A 20249-nucleotide genomic window follows, 5' to 3' on the forward strand; every position below is an offset into this window, starting at 1 on the left:
CAGCATGAAGATCAGACCAGAATAAAAGGTATAAAGGTCACAAAGGTCACAAGCATCTCATTGGCTGTGAAAAACAGGAGACAGCAGAAAGACTCAAGATGCAGATACTGTCCATACAGCTCAGTTACACACATTATCTTTCAGTTAATAAGGCTCAAAGATAATAATAATTAAAATGAACACACACAATGCTTCCAGAATAACAACCACTTTATTTCCACATTGTCCACAGTAGTGGACCTCGTACACTAGCTTCTACACTGACTCAAAACTGTGTCAGAATTTTCCCAACATCACCATAATGCATATAACATCAAATATTTTCTAAAAAAAAAAAAAAAAGGAAAAAAAAAAAGGATATGCTACATGTAACAAATCATCATACTGGCCTTTGTGTAAATTTCATTTAAATAATAAACAATTTTTTTTAAGATTAATATATTATTAATAAGAGTTTGACTAAGAAAGAAAGTAACTGGCTGTTTGAACCAGCAACAAAATGGTTATTACCACTTTTTAGCTGCAATATGATTTTACCCCTTGTGTTTCAAAGGCATCTTAAGACTTCTTAGGTAGCTTAGTGACTTCAATACACAGCAATATCTAATTCTGTGATGCTAACACTGTTAGTTTACAAACAGTAGTGTCTGATCAAGTGTAATAAAAATGCTACAAGGGTATCCTTACCAGAGGCCCTTAATTCTCTTAATATATTAGTAGTAGTGCAACATCTTTGAGAAAAGTTAAGTGAGAGAGTGTACATCTTGATAATACATATATATATAGTTTTCTGTCGCATATATGACAGCAAAAACTGAGGAATGGTGTGTTGAAGAATGGCTACCTGTTTGTTTTTTAATAATGAGTGTTGATGTTGAATGTATCGAATGTTTATTGCACAATCAGAAGTAGAAATGAGTATAAACAGTGATGATTTCAAATCAGATATTTGGCATCACCTGCATCAGCCCTGAAGGGTCTACTGTGGAGTTCAGTGGGCAGGGACCTGTTAAGTCTCAGTGCAGGTCGCCCATTAACTATAGTAAGGCTGAAGGGTTAGGAAAATAGAAGCGTTGTTCAAGTCGAAAAATCCATAAATTGAAAAAAACTAAAACTATAAAGTGCATATTATGTAGGTAAGACTGTAACAAAACCAAAAACCATGCCTGTCTTCTCCTATTAATCTTCATGATTAATCTACAGTAGTTCAAATATAATGAGCAGGAGCCACCGTTGTGCAGTGGGTTCCTTTTGAAGCAAGTTTAGAGCATGCATTGTAAGTGTTTTCCCTGTTTTCCCGTGCAGTAAGTCTGTTCCCTGTTAAGAGAAAGGATAAAGGTTACAGTGTTCTCAGTGAAGCTGTAGAGTCAGCCAGTGACTATTAGGTCTATCTGGTGGATCCATGTTCTTGGTAGAACTGTTCATCCGGACGGAACCCGTAGGCCGTGGGGGGACGTCCGTCGGATCCGTTCCTGAGGAAGAAATATCAGGAAGATCAACATGACTATAAAACCATCACTGTTTAGGGGTGTGTGGGTGTGTGTGTTAAAGTGTTTTAGCACCTAGAGCCAGTAGATGTCCCTGTAGTCCTGTAATCAGACAGATGATCCAGTTTAGAGGATTAACTATCACGCACTGTTGAAGTTTGAACGAGGCGAGCTGCACATTTCAAAACACCACACGCTCACCTCGGTTTAGTCCGTTTGGGAAAACGAAAGAGCACAAGACAAATGGACAACGCTGGAAGATATTTCAACTTGAGGCAAAATAGCAGATACAGTATAAGGGGTAGCCTATCTCTCCGACAACACCATCCTGTACCTATAAAATTGAGCTTCATGTCATTAACTGTTCTCTTTATGTGCCCCTAAAGGAAAAGCTGTCTGTTCAAAATGTGTGGTGACATAACTACAATATTGTCCACTGTAATGTAATTAAGGTGGTTTGGGAAGAGCTCATAAGCCACAGGTATGCCTGCATGCGCAGGCTTGCCAGGGCTCTGTCTCATTTTAGGTGAGTGCCGTATTAAACTGTGCTTGTTGTAATGCACTGTATTTAACAGGTGTAAACGGTTTAGCCCGAGGGCCGAGAAACAGAGGAGGCGTGACAAAGTAATGACACGCTCAAATTAAACAAGATCTACGAACCCCTAATCTAACAGCCGCCATCGCTGCCGGGCTGCAGAGAGAGGCAGAGAAGTCAAGCCCCGAAAGACGAACGTGTCCTTCATTCAAACGCCTTTGTCCCTGCTTTCTTCTTGCGGCAGCCACAGGTTTAAAATATGAGCTGTTTGCGTTGCCCCTCTGAGCCTGTAAGACTTCGTGTTGTTTTCTCACCCCAAATCATTTCCAGCAATCAGTCGCGTGAGAAAGCTGCGTCTACCGCTCCTGCACCAGTCCGCTCCTTCTTCCTCTCTGGGTCACTCTCTCTCTCTGAAATATATCTTTTCCCTTTTGGCCTGCCAGTCTGAATTTGATCCCCAGGTTAGAGAGATTCATGGCCTCAGCGCACAAGCCTCAACACAGAGGCCATCTAAGCTCCAAGACACGGAGATGCTGGACGTGGTGTTGGCTGTCGACAGCACTAAAGGACAGTGCTAGAAACTCAACAAAGGAGGCTACAAAAGGCTGCTATGCCATCTCTGACACGCAAAGACGCCTGTGCTCCAGTCATGCCACTGTTAAATCTATTTGACTGACTAGCGCTACTCTCCTTGAATAGCCAGTTACTTACAACATGCATTACAGAAGTTAAGCTTAGCCATTACAGACGCATTTGATGTAGGCTCAAGCTTTGAAATAAGACACTTAACTGGCCACGGGCAAAGACTATGGGAAAGCACTGCTATGACTATTGAGATTTTATTATGACTACTTCGTTTATTTATTTGCTCATTTACAAGAATACGTAATCAAAGCCTTTATAATATTCCCACTTCGCCCTTTGTTTCAACATCTGTGCGCCATGTCGACAAACATATTACACCAGTAATCTCTCACCTGACATGTAGTTGAAAAAAAATAAAAATAAAACAAAACAAACAACAAAAAGAAAAAAAACAGAGACCAAGACCCTCTGATCTGCAGCCACCACATTCCAAGCCAAAGTAACAGCCAGTCTGTCACCTCATCCTCTGGGGTGGGGGGTGGTGGTGGTGGGGGTGTGGGGGGTTTAAAAAAAAGGCCCAATAAAAGGCACAGAGCCTGTGATTGACAGGCCCATAGGGGGTGAGTGCAGTGATGCTGTCTCAGGGGAGGAACGGAGGAGGCAGCCTGGCTGAGGGCACCCATAAAAAAGGACCCTTTTAACCAGACTTTGTTTTACTGTTCTGAAGTGAGCATTTTGCACAGGAAACAGGGGCTGAGTGCTTTAAAAAGCAATTTTTTTCTCCCCTTTTTCTTAAACTTGTTCTCTAGCGCATACGCTTTGATCTCCAGTTCTGTCACTTCTCTGGTTACGTGCCCCCACCTTGGCTGTGTCAAAACAACGGCACACCCCCCCCCCCCTTTTCCTGTTCCAGCTGTTTGCGTGGCAGTATGCTTGATTTCTCTCTCTCTCTCTCTCGCCCCCCCCCCCCCCCCCCCTTCTCTCTCTCTCAGATTCCCTGTGGTGTGCAGACCATGCTGTGAGGCCTTGTTTGTGTAAAAAAGATCTACACAACCTGATGTGCTTTTGCTAACACACTCCCCCCCCCTACACACACACACAACTATGCACATAAACACACACACACAGATAATGCTCTGTACACCCCTTTGAGAGACCTAGAGGTCATACGCGAAGGTCAACAGGTATGTTGCTTTCACAGTCACTGCAATTCCAAAGCTGCTGTACATCCATTTTCTAGTTTTCTAAAGCTGCCATTGTTTTGTTCCGCTGCTCTAATATTACAAATGCTCCAGAGTTCTATAAACGTATGTACTGCTGCAATACTCTCACTGTTCCGGACCTTCGGTTAGCAAACCGGGTGACAACCTTTCCTTTCTCCTCTTTTCCTCCTTCAGCTTTCACAGACATTTGGCCCCAAATGCCAGTAATTTCAAATGCAGCACACCCATCACCTTCTCCTCTTTTTTTAGTTTACTTTAAAAGCCAAAGCCTTGCATGAAATACCTCAACCATACTTACCACAGTTAAATAAAGTACCTGCTGTTTGACTCAGGATCCAGAACACTCAGAGAGTCGGCACTCTCGTAACGCTTTCACACGAGTCTAAAATAAAGACCCGGACCCTCTTTGATTATTATGGTAACCTCTGACACTCTGAGAATTAGCCAGTTAAATTAAACCATTTGTCCCACGACCCTCGTTCTCTCTGCCGAAATGTATCTGTAACGAGGGCTGGACAAACGCATTCTCCATAACCCCTTCACCCACATGACAAGCCCCGTGGTCTTCAACGCCTAGCTATCCGTCAACGCTGGGCCCATTTCCCCGGCGGAGCCAAAACAAACAGGCAGATCACGCATTCTCCTCTAAGGCTCCGCTCATAGTAAATAAGATAAATTAGTATAACCGGGCCAAATATGCACTATCTGATCTACACATCAAACACAGACAGAGAATTCATTTCCTTTAGGGCTCTCTCCCTCTGACAGGCTGGCACTGCAGATAACCAAAATGAAGATGGATGTGGAAGAAAAAAAAAAAAGATTTATGTGTGTGTGCGCGCGCGCATGTGTGTGTGTGTAAAAATGTGCCCAGTCAGTACCTTGGGTTTTTGTGGGACTTGAAAGGTGTGTTTATTTTCAAGGCACATAGAGCTGCTGCTGACAGGAATGGATGGAGACATGTGAGAGACTGCTGATAGTCACGCCATCGGGTTCAAATGAACAGAGTCAAACACACAGTGCACCACACACTCACAGCACACGCTCAGAATCTTACAGGGCTTCAGTGAACGCAGAGAGAGAACAAATAGAAATGAATCAAATAATATGATATATGTCATTCATATCTAAATGTGAGGAGTTCAGAAATGAAGCGATTGATAATCATAAATAAAGACCGATCATACGCAAACCCCATTGCTATTCATCTTTCAAGAACAAAAAGGAAATACCTAAGTTTAAATCCACTCATGAAAATATCCTGATATGTTATCAGAGCAGTGATTTTCTGAAATTAATCATGATGACAAAGACTAACGAACTACTTCCTCAGATAAGAAAACTCTGTGGAAACGGGGCCTTTAGAGATGCCATTTCTACTGGAGAGGTCTCGACACACCAGACGACCCACCCAGAGCACTGCATCACACCAACAGCCTCAGCAGAGACTGCAGTCATTAAAACAACTTGCCTTGTTCATGCGTTAACATTAAAAATGTCACTTTAAAAAGAATCATTAAAAAACCTCGAGGTCAATGACTATTTCAAACCTATAGTGTATCAGATTACAACAGCCTTTTCATAGGCATCACATACTATTTAAAAGCAGCGAGAGAAACAGAGATGGTGATATGTAACTGTCCACTATAGAGTGGTGATGACGGTTGGCTTACACTGCGTTAAAGTCGTGCTCGTCCTCCGTGTCTCCGTTCTGTGTGTGAAACTCGCTGTAGAAGTCTAGCCCTTGCTCTGAGGCCATCATCCCATCTGCAACAACATGGAGCACAAACAAACACATGCAGGCCTGAGAGACAGGCGCACAGCAGAGAAACTTCCTCTACTCCCTCACCCCCATTCATCTTCCAAACAGCCTCTCACCAGGTCTGCCACAAACACACACACACACACACACACATGCAGCCCAGTCTTTACAACAATCACTGGCGCTTTCCTCAAAATTTAAATGAGGTGGCTGCCTTTTTTCTATCTATCTATCTATCTATCTATCTATCTATCTATCTATCTATCTATCTATCTATCTATCTATCTATCTATCTATCTATCTATCTATCTTCCTTATGGAAGCACCTGTGAGCTGTAGTGAGCCTGCTCTGGAGTGCTATCTATTTGTCTGTCTCTCTGCTTGTCTGTCCATCTATCTTTCTGTCTCTGTATCTGCTTGTCTGTCTGTCTGCCTGTCTGTCTGCCTATTTACTGAAACATGTCTCAGCAGGTGTCTGCTACAGTGTATTCCTGCAGTATTAATCATGGCATTTAACTGCTTTCCGTGTACACTGATGATTTTACTTTGAGGTGTTGGGCAGATGAAGGTTCAGTGGTATACTGAGACACTGTTGTATCTGAGAGATGTACTGACCGGTGCTGTAGAAGAGGTCCGGCTGCTCCAGAGGGTCGGGCTCGTCTCCATACAGGTAAGGCTCTGCATCGTCCATCTGTCTGCTCTCCATCATCTCCAACCACTGAGAGTTATGCCAGCGGAATTTCTCACTCTGAATCTTCTTGGCCCACTCTTCATCATACTCCTGCATACACCAACACACACACACATGCACACACACACACACCAACACACACACACCAAAGCACACACACACATTAAAATGAACTAGTATTAAGTATGAACCATAAGGACTACGCTTTCCAGTGTCTTTTGTTATGGTTAGGAGAGTTTTCCACACAATTCCCAGCCTATCAGATCATTCGCCTGACTATAACAGTTAGCATGGAGGCTCAGCTCAGAATGGTTCAGCCCAGTCTGGGGCTGCAGACACAGTCAACAGTTAGCATGGAGACTTAGTTCAGAATGGTTCGGCCCACTCTGGGGCTGCAGACACAGTCAACAGTTAGCATGGAGACTTAGCTCAGAATGGTTCGGCCCAGTCTGGGGCTGCAGACACAGTCAACAGTTAGCATGGAGAGTCAGCTCAGAATGGTTTGGCCCAGTCTGGGGCTGCAGACACAGTCACGGTACATATGACAGCTGGAAGAATGTCACAGGTAGCAGTGCTAGCCTGTAGTGATGGGTGATAGTGACAGCTGAAGGAACTGTAAGGTCATTGAGAGGGAAAAAACCCAGGTCCAGGCATCCGTCCTGGGACCCGAGGGCCCGGCCGAGGCATCCCGCCACTGCCTGCTCCGCCGAATGAAAATATGGATTAATCAGCCAGGCCCCCTGTGGCACTGCCTGAGTAAATAAGCTCTGTTTCTTTTTTCTCAGCAATAGCCATTAATCATGTGGACAGCAGGCAGGGCCCCCAGGACCCAGAAAATGACACACACTCAGACTCAGTGGATAAGATCCTCCTCAAACGGCCCTGACACGTTCTCATATGCACAAACTCACACACAGATAACTGGCAAACTCAGCTCATCCCCACGTGCAGCCATGCAAAGAAGGCCAAGAGTGAAGGCCTGGAGTAAGCTATTAACTCTTCAGTAGGCAAAAAACTGTATCTTATACAGTATTAGAATCTCTATGACTCTACAACGTACAAAGACATTACACAGAGCCACATATACATACATTAGTTTATTTTACTCATTCCAGAAAAATGTATGTTCTTAGGCTGGACATTAAAGTCATAACATTGCAGGTTACCACAAACTTTCCTCATTCTGAGCACTAAATCTCAACATAGCTGATGTTCAGAGGACTAGAATCAACTCTACATGCATAACCAGGTAACCCAGTGCTCTCTGTCTACTCTCCTTCTGTCACCGTGGATACAAACCAGATACCGACCACAGACTTTCATGTGGCCAAGACTAAATGAGTCCAACCAATAAAGTCAATGAAACACTTCCCCCAGTGAGACGGGAATGGGTGAACCCCACACCCAAGGGTTTAGCCATAATTAACTGTATTCTTGTGTCAACAAGGGAGTAATGTGCTGCTAGGGTTTCACTTGCTTCTGTAGACACACTCCGGCACAATTTTAGAAAGGCAAAAAAAACACACACCTCTCTTTGTGAGTTGGGAACTAAGAAGGGATTTAGAGCGAAAGATTGTGTTAACTTCATGACATGACAGCAGCTGAGAAGGTGGACTTACCGCTATAATATCCAGAGTGTTGTCACACACCTTACGGATTTCCACATTTTTGTCATGCATCAAGTCAATGAGGTAGGCAGGAACCTCTGAGGAGGAGTTAAGATACTAAAAGCACAGAGGGACAGTTGGCATTCCATTAACGTATTACACAAATAAGTTAGTACAGTAATAATAAGCAAATTCCATGCCCAGTCTTGAGCATTAACAGTTTCAGAAGCATTCCACCTCCAATTTATTATTTAAAAAAGAAAATCATCCTGCTTTACTTTTTCACTCTGCTGTACCATTCTTTATGTGAGTTGGGAAAGCATGAACTCTGAGACCTGAACACAATGTCTTCACTTCGTTCCACAAAATCAGAAAATGACAGTAACAATACAGACTGTTTCTCGACCAGAGTACAGCCGGCGGGAGAAAGGATACGTGTGTCCTTAACGATGACATCACGGGTAGCCTGACGGAAAACCATCTGGTAGAAGACATAAATGATCTGACAAACAAATTCATCATCTTCCTGTTGGGCTGTGGAGAAACCAAACCAAAATGAAGAATTACAACCACAGCTTTGTATGGAGTCCAGATGAAGGATTGTTATCAGTTACCACTGTTCCACTAGGAACATGAGCATGCGAAGGCAGTGGTGATATCACTTTCTCTCCATCGTTATTACACACGCTTACACACACACACACACACACACACACACACACACACACACACACACACACACACACACACAGAGAGGTCCTGCTGACACGTACTATCCACAGGTGTCCAACGCACATTGAGAGAAGTTACAGTAAAGATGATCTTTGCGTTTAAAATTAGGAGCTCTCGTGAGATGTGTCTATTAGAAAAGGAGTATCAGCCTGTTGAAACCTGAAATGATACAGACAACTCCAATGGAGAAATGTGCTTACAATCCTCTCTCTCACACCCCCCCCCCCTCTTTTTTAATAACATCCTTTATTTCATTTTGTCATACATCCTGATCTAATGCCTGCCTCCTGGGACCCACATTCCTGAAAAAGACCAAAACTCTGCTCTGAGACAGCTATCCTCCGCAGGGACGAGCAGCCGAGTGCTGCTTTACTGTATGATGGTTAAAAACCCTTTTATGTTCGGTTCAACGGTTCAGAACAAAACTACATTTCAAAGGACTTCCTGGTAGCAAAATTCAGTTATGCACGTTTGAACCCATTAAACCTAAAGACAATGATATTTTACAGACCATTACATTATGTTTCCGCCCGAGTGCAATTCAGCTGAAATCTCACTAAAATAGTTACGTGTTCTACAAAACACTTAAAGGATATTTTTCAAAACAATTGAGTTTCTGTGGTATCCGTGACTAAAATGACAACCTAGTGGGAGTAGTCTCCAGGAGAACTCAGGAATTTTGACAAGAGAAAATTCTCTGTGTTATTTTTCCTAATGCATATGTGATGTGTGCGCTGGGAGGTATGTGAATAAGGAGGGTATTTTTGGAAGGTTTGTCCCATTCCTGATTTTGCTCTGCGTTGCTCCCGGGTTTTTTCACTTTCCAGTGTTCAGCTTTATCCCATTTTGGGGAAAGATCCCTGTCAATGGGTATTTATTAAAATGAGACTTAACGCTGAACAGAAACTGAAAAGCACATTGCATTGCTTTACCATGTTCTCCAAATTCTGTCATGTTTCAGCATGCATTCTGCAAAAGAATGAACTGGCCTTGTGTCTCAATTTCTATGTTTATGTACCCAAATGTATTCTAATTTAATATTAGTTTAGTCTAAATAAACTCTTCAAAACTCATTTTGGCTGATGGCAGAATGGGAGACAACACCGCAAAAGAGAGCTCTGGAACTTGACACGACACAGGCGCAAGACTTGAACACTTCTTCTGTTGTTAGGCAGGTCTGCAACATGAAACGCAAGCTAAAATATCAATGTTCTTTTTTCCTTCTCCAAGGAATTTGCCTTTAAAACACAGTTCTAATGAATTATTTAAAGCCCATGAGCCACAAGATCCTTAAAAATGGCTCTGTTTCTGCAGCGACCAAGCTGCCCATGTCTTCCATTACACGTCTGCTTACCATTGAGAAGGTCAATGAGGGTGGGGATAATGCCAGACTTGGCCAGCATAGCAGCACAGGAGTTGTCCATGGAAACAGTCCCAATCAATATCACCACCTCTAGGATGAGGTCATCCTCTGCCGAACCTGACCAATTTTAAAAGGAGTCAGAAGTCAGATTGACTGCAAGTAGATAGAAATTGTGACAGACAGACTTATATGCTATATACCCACACGTGCGCGCACACACACACACACATACACACACACACACACACATACATACCAGGCTTGAGGTGGTCTTTGAGGTAGGGCACCAGGTTGTATTCTTTCAGCAGGAGTTCCCAGTTCAGGTCAGGGAGAGTGAGGTTAGCCAACGTGCCTAAACACTCAATAACTAACTCCTCTTCCTCCTCTGGTCCTATCTGAGCCGCCAGATCTCCCATGTAGTCCTACAGAGTACATATCTGTTACCATATCTCTACATAATACAACATAATAATATAATACAACCTAATAAAACATCTCTATATATCTACAAAATAATACACCAGGGCATGATAGACAGACAGACAGATAGATAGAGAGTTAGACAGATAGACAGATAGACAGATAGATAGATAGATAGATAGATAGATAGATAGACAGACAGACAGATAGACTCACAATGAAAAGTTCCTTTATAGGATCGTCATGCTGTGAGATGTTCCTGATCATTTTCATCAACAGTGGATCCTTAAATTTAAGAGCCCTCTTCATCAGCATTTTCAACCCATTGCCTACGGGTTAGACAATGGCTTATTACACATTTATTACACAGTAGTTTTACATGGACAAGTTCCTCAACATTCATTCATCGTTAAGCGTCTCTGAAGCAATTAAGAGTATAATTCCTACACGTTAAATTCCATATTTAAAGCAGGACAGTGCAGCAGAACAGACCTTTACACATGAGTTGTGCATTCCTCTTGTTAGCTGCCAGGTTAATGCAGAAGGAGATGAGCTCTGTGTCAATTCTCTCTTCATCGTGTTCGAAGAGCATCTGCATCAGCTGTCAACACAAACAGTCCTGCCATCAGCGCTTTGCACAAAACCTTCAGTCTCACGAAAATTACAGCGTTATGCAATAACAACCAGAAGAGTGCTGGCATTTCAGACAAAAAAAGTCTTTCATTTCTATCTGCAAAAATCTCTCTCCAGTTTATGGAATTACACCATATGTTCAAATGTTTCAAATTATGGTCAATGACGAGAAAAAAAAAAAAATTAAAACAACTCGAGAGAAAGAAATTCCATTTCAACACTTTGTGTTTGTTTCAACAATTTTCCACCTACATTTCCAATAAAAGGAATAAAAGAATAAAAACATTTCTAAGCAAGGGGAAATACGGTTGAATACTCTGGGATACCAAGCATTATCTGTATTTTAACTGGAAGGTTTAAGACTGTTATAACTGTGTTTTTTTTACCCTATTTCATTCAACACAACAAGTCAGCTGATCACAGCCCAGTGACTAGCACTGGCAGCACCGTCTGAGGGAAAGAGTAGGTAACGGTGTGAACGAGAGAGAGAGAAAGAAAGAAAGAGAGGGAATGCAGAAGAGAGAGAGAGAGAAGGGCCTGACACAGAGCTGTGTGTACGGTCAGAGCCGACTGGTTTAGCGGTGAACAGGAAGGCATAAAAAAAAAAAAAAAGTCAGACGAGCTTGTGAAGAGGCTGCAGTGTGCAATCACACAGGTCCCACATAGAGTATCACATACTCTGGTCCCTGGGCCTCCAAATCACGCCGTCTAGACTCACTGGCACCTGACTTTACTTTATTTACCAGCGACTGGAGGCTAGGCCTTGTCCCCCCCCTACACCCCCCCGTCCCGCAAACACTCCCCACTTTCACCTCATCCTCCTCTCTCCATCCTGCACCACTTATTTTTCCTGGCATACACACACACACACACACACGCACATGCACGCACGCGCACACACACGCGTGAACCCCCCTAAAACATCTTTGAATGATTACAGCGGGACCACTCCGCGGCAGAGGAATGTGTCCCCTGTGAAGGGCCTCACCCACTGGTGAGGTTGCAAGAACCAGGAGTGTGTTTGATCTGGATATCGCCGAGCCGCAAGTGGTGTTCAGGTCCACTGAACCTGTCCCCCCCCCCACACACACACACACACTCACGAGGGGGCCAGGCAGACGTCGGCCTAGGGGATGGCTCAGAGCTCCAGTCAGAGATAGAAAGAAAAAGGAACGGAAACAGGGTAGAACTTCAGCTCCAATCTTGTAGGAGTGATTGAAAGAGAGGTTAAGGGTGAGGACTGACCAGAGCTGTCCTTACATCCAGTCTCAGAGAGCAGCCAAATGACATCATACACTGATACATCTCCAGGCTACTGCCTGACTGATTGGGTAGGAACATTTTTTTTTTTCTGTTTTTATGAGCATCTGGTAGGCATTTTCAACCAATTATACAAGACAAGCCTTTTAAAGATGACAACGTTTGGGCAAGGAATGTGTGGGAGAAATAGTAACCTGGCAAATGCTCCTGATCCTACCAAAGCCCTAAGCCGTGCTGGACTGGCTCGGACATCTCATTAGTAGAATGTGTCAAGGTCAGAGGTCATCAGCTGATCATACTTAGGTCAAATACATACTTTTACAGAGTCTCATAAATACAAAGCACTGGACTAAGGAAGTTTCTGCTTCATTATACCTGATGAAATACATCAAAAAGAAAAAAAAAATCAAAAACGTTTGGAACATTGGTCAGTAAAATAACCGCAAGTGATTCTCAAAAACTCACATAATTTATGCTCACTATATGAGGTTAAACTGAACTGAGGAGAAACATCTACCGTTTCCAAAGATTTTTTGGTCCGGACATCCTTCCATAAGAGCAGAGAGAATCAGGCTAATACAGAGAGAGTTAAGTTACCTGAGGTATGCAATCTGTGTAAGCAAACATGGATTTGAATCGGTCATCCACGCTGATGTGGTAGAGAATACACATAGCTATCTGCTTGTGGGTCTCATTACCTGCAGAAGGTAAAAGAAATAAATAAGGAGTTAATCAGTTATAAATACCCAGAAGAACCGTAAAAGAATTCATTTAGACCTCCGCAACACCGATTTGTTTAGATAAGTTGACCATTTATTTGTCCTGGCCTAAGTGAGCAATTTTCCACTTAAAGATTAAAGATAAGAACATTTGGAGGACTATGATTACAATCTAAAGCTATTTCACAAGGGAAACAGGAAAAATTGCAAGGGCACACATACACACGTGCGTTCACACACACACACACACACACACACACACACACACACACACACACTAAAAAGGACCTCAAATAAACACTCGTTAATAACACTATCTCCTTTAGAAAGGGTAAGGACCCCCCCCTCCTCCAGTTTCTCTTTACTCAATGTTAATTTTGCCCCCTGAGAAATGAAAAACACCCTGGGGGCTTCATTGCATAAGCATTCATTAAGCGAGTGGTCATGGCAGGCCTAGGCCTCAGGTACCACTGAACACATTATCACATTGCCTACTAGAAACAGATGTTTTCACCAGAGACCTCATGGGGGAAAAAAAGGAACACAGAGAAAAAGAGAGGGAAAGAAAAAGAGAGTAAAAGGGAGAGATAGGTAGGTTTTTTTTAAAAAAAAAGTGTAAAGAGCTGGCTATTCTTTGTTTAATTGGGAAAACAGGAGGAAGCATAAATTTTACTGCCATTAATAACCCACGGCCATCCCGGCCGGCCCTCAGCGCTGCCCCCGGTGGTCGAAACATATGCTTCTCGTTAGGGCCGGCAGACAAAGCAGAGCAGCATTACTGCTTTAACTCACCGCGAGGAACCCGTGCAGTCGGCTTTACAGGCCTCAGCAGCAGCCTGTTAAACGCTCCAAATACTACTAAAGCCAGAGCCGCACACAGTTGGAAAACAACACACACACACACACACAAAACATTTACTCAATAATTCAAGGCAAAAATATAATTATGGACTTTCGGGAGGGTACTGATTAGGAGGCCTACGTTTACACAGTTTAAATCACCGAGGGCAATTTTAAACTCAACAAAGTAAATTAAGCTTCCTGGAAGCAAAGTTGTGACATATGACATGTCATTTTTAGGGGGGAAAAAAAAATTCTGTAACTGAACACCAAAGGAATCCATGAAACATTACGAATAATAAAACTGCAGCAGACATGAAAGTCATGAAGTGGCAGTCAAACTGATTGGTACTGAATTTAAAAAAAAAAAAAAAAAAAACACTAAATAAATATAAGTCTGTTGACCAAGACAGTTAAATACAAGCTACTTCTTGAACAAGATCTCTAAAATCATAATGGAACATCTATACTGCCTAGAAGCGGACTTTTCTGGCTTACTGTTTGTATTTTTATAACGCAGGAAATTCTGGAGCCTCTGGTTGTTTCGGACACTGGAAAGTGTAGTTAGGCGTGTGTGTGTGTGTGTGTGTGTGTGTGTGAGCCAGTGCTCAGCTATAATATTCATCATTTAAGTCAATCTTCTACTGCCTGCACCTGCAGGAGCTTCGGCCAAGGAAAGTTTTGGGTTGCAAAATGACTGTAAATGCCATTACTGGCAATGGTAGAAAAATAATTCAAGTAATTTTCAGTGCTCATAAATATCACAAAAAGTTTCTCTTTTCTTTTTTTTTTTAGTATTTCAAATTTGACTCTCAAACGTGGAGTTCTAACAGCATTACATACTCTATAAAGGGAAGACAGAGAAAATAGCAAACTCCTGGTTTCACTGAGGAATGTGCATGAGTCCACTCCTCATCTCTACAGTCATGTACAGTGGGTGATGGTCCTAGAGGAGACACGGAGCCCAGCTGTGAGACAGATGAGAGAGGGAGAAAGACAGTTACCCAGCAGTGCAGTGAGTTTAGGCAGCAACCCCACTTGCACCATCTTACTCCGCAGGCTTGTGTCAAAGGAGAGGTTGAGGAGGAGACGCAGTGTCACGTTAAGGAGGTCGTCGTGGTCACAGGGTACCAGCCTAGCTAGCTTCTCTATGGTGTCCACCTCAGCCTGGTGATTACAAACACACATGCATGCAGACACGCAAATGCACACATGCGCACATACACACACGCACATAAACACACACACATATACACACACAGACAAACACACACAATATGACATGTATGAGGGAATGAGGGAAGACTGACTGACTGACCGACATATACTATTTAAGAATTACATCTCTCTGACACAGCCCATTTAATACAGGCGTGTGTTCCTCTTTACAGACAGAAGTTGCAATTAAATTTCAGCATTCACTAAAACGAGGTACAGGGGAACAAACACTGTGTGTTTGGAATATAATCATCATTTTTTTAGCAAAACAGACATTCACGGCATACTTGGCATTTATTTCCGTGGCTGTTTTATGAAAAAAAAAAAAAGTCAATCGATAGAGTTTACACCTGAGGCAAGTTTTGAAAGCTTCTTTTTCTTTGTTTGTAGAAGGCGTTCCTTTTAGGCCAAAAATGTAAACGTCTCTTTTTCAGCTGGCTCTGTAACAGTCAACCTTTTCTATCCGATGTGTTTTTATGCATGAACATGCTGGAGGACTTTTGGAGGCCAAAAGCACATTTCTTTTATCGAAACCACACATTCTGTAAGGAGATACCGGAATATAAAAAAACCCAACTGCTCCTAATTTTGGTCCTTCATAAAGGTATGAACAGTAAAATCGACTCCAGCTGGGATGACAGGAGCGGTCTGGGAGATGGTATAAGGACATACAAAGTGAACCCAGCATGCGTTACCCAACAAAGATGTCTCTAAATCCCTTTACTCCTATATTTACCTCTTCAATAGTCAAAAGTGACGCAAAGCTGCCAGATACGTCAAAGCAACTCTACATTAATGATCATCTCTTTGACAAAGATTTCACAGGAGACTGATATGGAACCTCTGACGATGAGCATTATCCTGTATGTTATTGAAACAGTATCTGTGACAAACAAGAGGGAGCTCACCATGTCGTTCTTGTTCTCCAGGTAAATGCTGAGCTTTTTAAGGAAGGAGACTACCAGCACCAGTAACTCCTCATTCTCCCGCTCCAGGGTCTTCACAAGCAAATGAACGATGTTTTTGTTCCTCATCTTTAGCTCTGTGCGTGTGTCTTCTGACAGGTTCAACAGCAAGTAGAGCCCCACTAAAACACAAGAGAAGAGGATTACATAAAGCATAGACTTATGTGAGTAGTTAGCTTGTTTTACAGAAAGATCACTTCACTGGATATTGATTTTGCTGCGAACCAAAAATGATTTAAGATCTAGCTAGCACATTCTAACAATAACAAAGTGTTGTACCTCTTAGCAACTGCTCCTGTTTGACCAGATGCCCATGATATTTCTTCAGGGCTTTCTCATGCTCCCTCTTAAGACTCTGGTTATCAGGGTCATCGTCATGTATGCTAAGTCAAGGAAAAGACTAAAGGCTCTCTCAAACTTAAGACACAATAATATATGGCTCTTATTACACAACCTAAATGTAATGTTGGTTTATGAAAGTCTATCAGAGTTGTTTGAATGGAACTTGTTCACATTTCAATGTCAATGTCAATGACACTACTCAATTCAAGGTCAAATGAAGGCTTCAATAGCAGCATGACAGGAACAAATGCTGAAGCAACATCTCAGACCAATATACTATACAGAACAGAGGAGACAAGAGGCAAATTTTCTACATACATCCCAACTACAGAAATCTATTAGACTTTTGATTGACAGGAGTCTGAGCCAATGTACAGAAGGATATAAGCATTTCTCTTCTTCTGCAGTTCCTCCTGCCAGACGTCGTACTTCTTCAGCTCATGCTCGATGATGTTCATACACAGGGCGCCAATCCTATAGTGTGTTATGAGCCCGTGGAACTGAGAAAAGCTTTGGGACAAGGGGAAACAGCAGTCATCATTAATAGACTCTGAGATTTGTCACTCTTCAACTTCTCTTCAGAGGCCAAGCCAGCAAAGCGCTCAGCAAGACATAATATGAGTGCTAGACTATGACAGTTCCACTGAAACGCTTTAAAAAGTTCTGCCAAAAGAATCTAGGGAGCAGTATCTCTGATTAATATGGCTATATGACCGAAAGATTTGGACAAATAACTCGTCACACACGTCAGAGAATTTCTCAATGGTGGACACACTGTGACGAGTTTCCACCTCCAAAACTTCAACGTCCCAGCCAAAACAAGCTTTGAGATTTCAAATAAGGCTATATGCTTCCACACCTCCAATCAATTCTGACAGCTGGCTCAAAGTAACAGGTAACTAAATATATGGTTGCAGAAAATGTTTTGAGAACTTCTCGCCATTGTATTTTGACATTCAAGTGTGTATGTGAGTGATGGTACTGAGAGACTTTGTAGAGTAATTAACCTTTAGTCAAGGAGAGTAACTATAAACATGACAAAGGTGAAAAATCAGAAATGCCTGTGACTTTTTTTTTTTTTTTACATAAAACACTTAAGCAATTGAAAAATTTAAACATTCACCCGCTATCAGAAAAAAAAAATCATCATAACGCAACATCACATTACTAGGGCCTTGAGAACAGCAGATGGCAGTCTTCAGTTTAACATTCGGCAGGGTAGACACAAGACTATAAGTGAATAAAAGAACATTAAAATGTCTGAATATTTTCACATAACACTGTGAAGACAACCTGACGACAGACTGACACAGCATCAAAACTCAAAACATCCAGAAAACCCTATATTCAGTCCACATTCCAAATACATCTATACAACGCGTGCACCTGCAGGGCATATCAGTTCAAAGACCATAACATTGGAATGACTTGCTGATTTGTGTGGTGATATTTATGAGGGTCTCTTGGCTGAGCCTGAGAGCGGTGTTCATGTGGTTACCTGGAGAAACAGAAGAACACATAGACAATGGTGGTGGCCAGCTCAACACTTTGCTTCCAGTCTTCTCTGAGAACTCTAGCCAGGGCTCCCAGTGCCGTCTCTACGAAGAAAGACAACGAAATTCAAGGTGAAGGAAAATCAAAGGGAAAGCCACAATAAACACATTCTCCCACTACAGGTTCACGGATACTCCAGAGAGGACACTTTAAGTTACACATGTCTAATTTATTCTCACAAACATATTACATCAACTATAATCTATCAATCACTTGTGGGAAGGTAAATGTGTTATACTGCATACGCCCTGAAACACAGAGAGAAAAAGCAATATCTGAATGCAGCGTAAAACATCCTTATGAATTCAACAATTCTATGAAGATGTGAGATGTTCAGTGCTCTGATACCATTGTGTAGTAGCTCTTCTAGGTTGTCAGGGTTACGGGCGAGGTGGAGAATGAGGGTGGAGCCTCGGATTTTCTCTGGAATGTCTTCATACAACAGCTCCACGTAGTCATCCACCTTGTTAATGTTGGCCTCCTCGTCGATCTGAAAGCATTACTTGTGTGTTATAGACTGAGTTGCCAGGAGCAGATTTTGAAAGGCAAGATCACACATAATACAGATTAACGTCGAACATCACAATGTCTCCATTTTATACCTCCATGCCCTCAAATGGAGTCAGCTCTCTGGGTTTTACAAGTTTCTTCTCTTTCTTCTCTTTCTTGTCTGGGTAGAAAAAAGAGCAATGCTGAGCAATACTATGGTCATTATCATCATCATAATTCTAAAAAAAAAAAGTATCATAACATGATGATAACTAGAACATGCATAATGTAAATCTGTTTGGAACTATATGCAAGACGTGAAGCATCTTGATTTGTGTTGTTCATTGAGCATAGTCCCTCAATGACTCTTTTGTTAAGCTTCATTCATTTTTTAAAAAATGTTTTTCATTTCATGTTTAAATGTTTAGTTAAACTTTATCATTTTTGTTAATCTGTACAGTTTTTGAATAAACATATAATAATACCGTCCTAATACAGTAACAGCCACACACTCTGCAGAGGACCGATGACAGAGAGCGAAATAACTCACTAACTGTGCTACATTATGGAGAACTGGGTCAGTATCTCACCTTTACTACCGGGCTTCTTACGGTTCTGTAAGTAGAAAAGCAGGTGTTCCACCTCAGCAAGTTTAGAAGGGTGGATGAGCTCACACTCCTCCACGACCTTCCGTGCCAGAGCGCTCACATCAGTGTGGACATCTAGGCTTCTCAGTTTGATACTGTTGTCAGGTTAATGAGAATGGAAACAAAGTGTTATAAATACAATACGTCATCTGTGTGAATTACACATCACAAATCACGCATCACGCTGTGACAGGATAAAATACTGAGCTGACTCGTGATGCACGCCAATGCGAATACACTGAGCCGATGTAAACTAATGCGTGTTTTTATATTTATTAGTACAAACTAGTACAAGATGTGATTAAGTTCAGTTTTACATAGTGTTCTTACATTTTCTGACATTTTCTCTCTTCGTGAAGAGCTCCGCTTTTCTCTCCTAGTATGGTCGCTTCGACCTCATAGTGCACCACCAGGGCTTTCTCTGTGGGATGGACATCTATGGATCCTGTTTTAACTGTCCTATAAGCCACAACACCCAATTCAATTCAGCCATTATCAAGCAATTGAGGAGGAAAACATGACAAGAAAAAAACCCGACTGCTTTACGCTTTTAGAGTGGTTGAAAGGTTATATACGGGACAGTGAGCCATATTTGCCCACGCCCTAAATCACTGATGAGTTTGCCCCAGATTACCAGCCCGTCTCTGAATACGACGACAAAAGCTACTTATCAGAGCTATTTACTAAAACAATTAGCGCAACTCATCAGGTACCAATGGAAACGTTTGTGACACAGCTTTGTAAGCGAGTGCCAATAAAATATTAGGAGCCTATTTCCCAGTATAGCGGTTCTGTTTAGCTTTGTACCGTTATTAAATGACTCTCCCGGTTCAAGCTGAATTTACCGTTTCAGATAGTGTGCATCGTCCGCCTGCATTTTATTCCGTTCATGTGAGACCAAGAAATATCGCTGTAATCGTTCTTTATTTTGTTTACATGTAACAGGGTGGAATTACTTCCCACTGAACGATGTCACTGTTGTGGGCGGATGCTACCGCTGTCAGTCGGACTGTCCCGAAATGCTGCAAAATTGCAGTCCACTGTAAGAGGGTCAGTGGACGGCCGAATAAGAAATGCAAGTGTATTTGTGCGCCATCTATTGAACAGGAGGTTATAAACCCGTTAAAGGGCAAATCTCGACTCCTTTTGAGCAACTCAACATCGGCATGAGGCTTTG

At 42.2% G+C, this 20249-nt stretch overlaps 1 protein-coding gene across 1 annotated transcript; it reads right to left on the bottom strand.

Moving 5' to 3' along the window:
- Positions 1–1329: 1329 nt before the first annotated feature.
- Positions 1330–19975, bottom strand: kifap3b (kinesin-associated protein 3b). Its single transcript, XM_030775314.1, has 20 exons — positions 19918–19975; positions 19403–19531; positions 19022–19167; positions 18539–18606; positions 18285–18426; positions 17881–17980; positions 16768–16892; positions 16320–16418; positions 15984–16162; positions 14862–15024; positions 12896–12996; positions 10898–11006; positions 10622–10734; positions 10242–10407; positions 9977–10102; positions 8326–8424; positions 7903–7988; positions 6208–6373; positions 5504–5597; positions 1330–1472 (listed from the first exon to the last, which is right to left on the bottom strand). The coding sequence occupies exons 1-20, from the start codon at positions 19947–19949 to the stop codon at positions 1388–1390; spliced, it is 2328 nt and encodes a 775-aa protein (XP_030631174.1). The 5' UTR covers positions 19950–19975; the 3' UTR covers positions 1330–1387.
- Positions 19976–20249: the final 274 nt, after the last annotated feature.

The sequence above is a fragment of the Chanos chanos genome, chromosome 5 (genome assembly GCF_902362185.1).
Source record: "Chanos chanos chromosome 5, fChaCha1.1, whole genome shotgun sequence".
Classification (NCBI taxonomy): domain Eukaryota; kingdom Metazoa; phylum Chordata; class Actinopteri; order Gonorynchiformes; family Chanidae; genus Chanos; species Chanos chanos.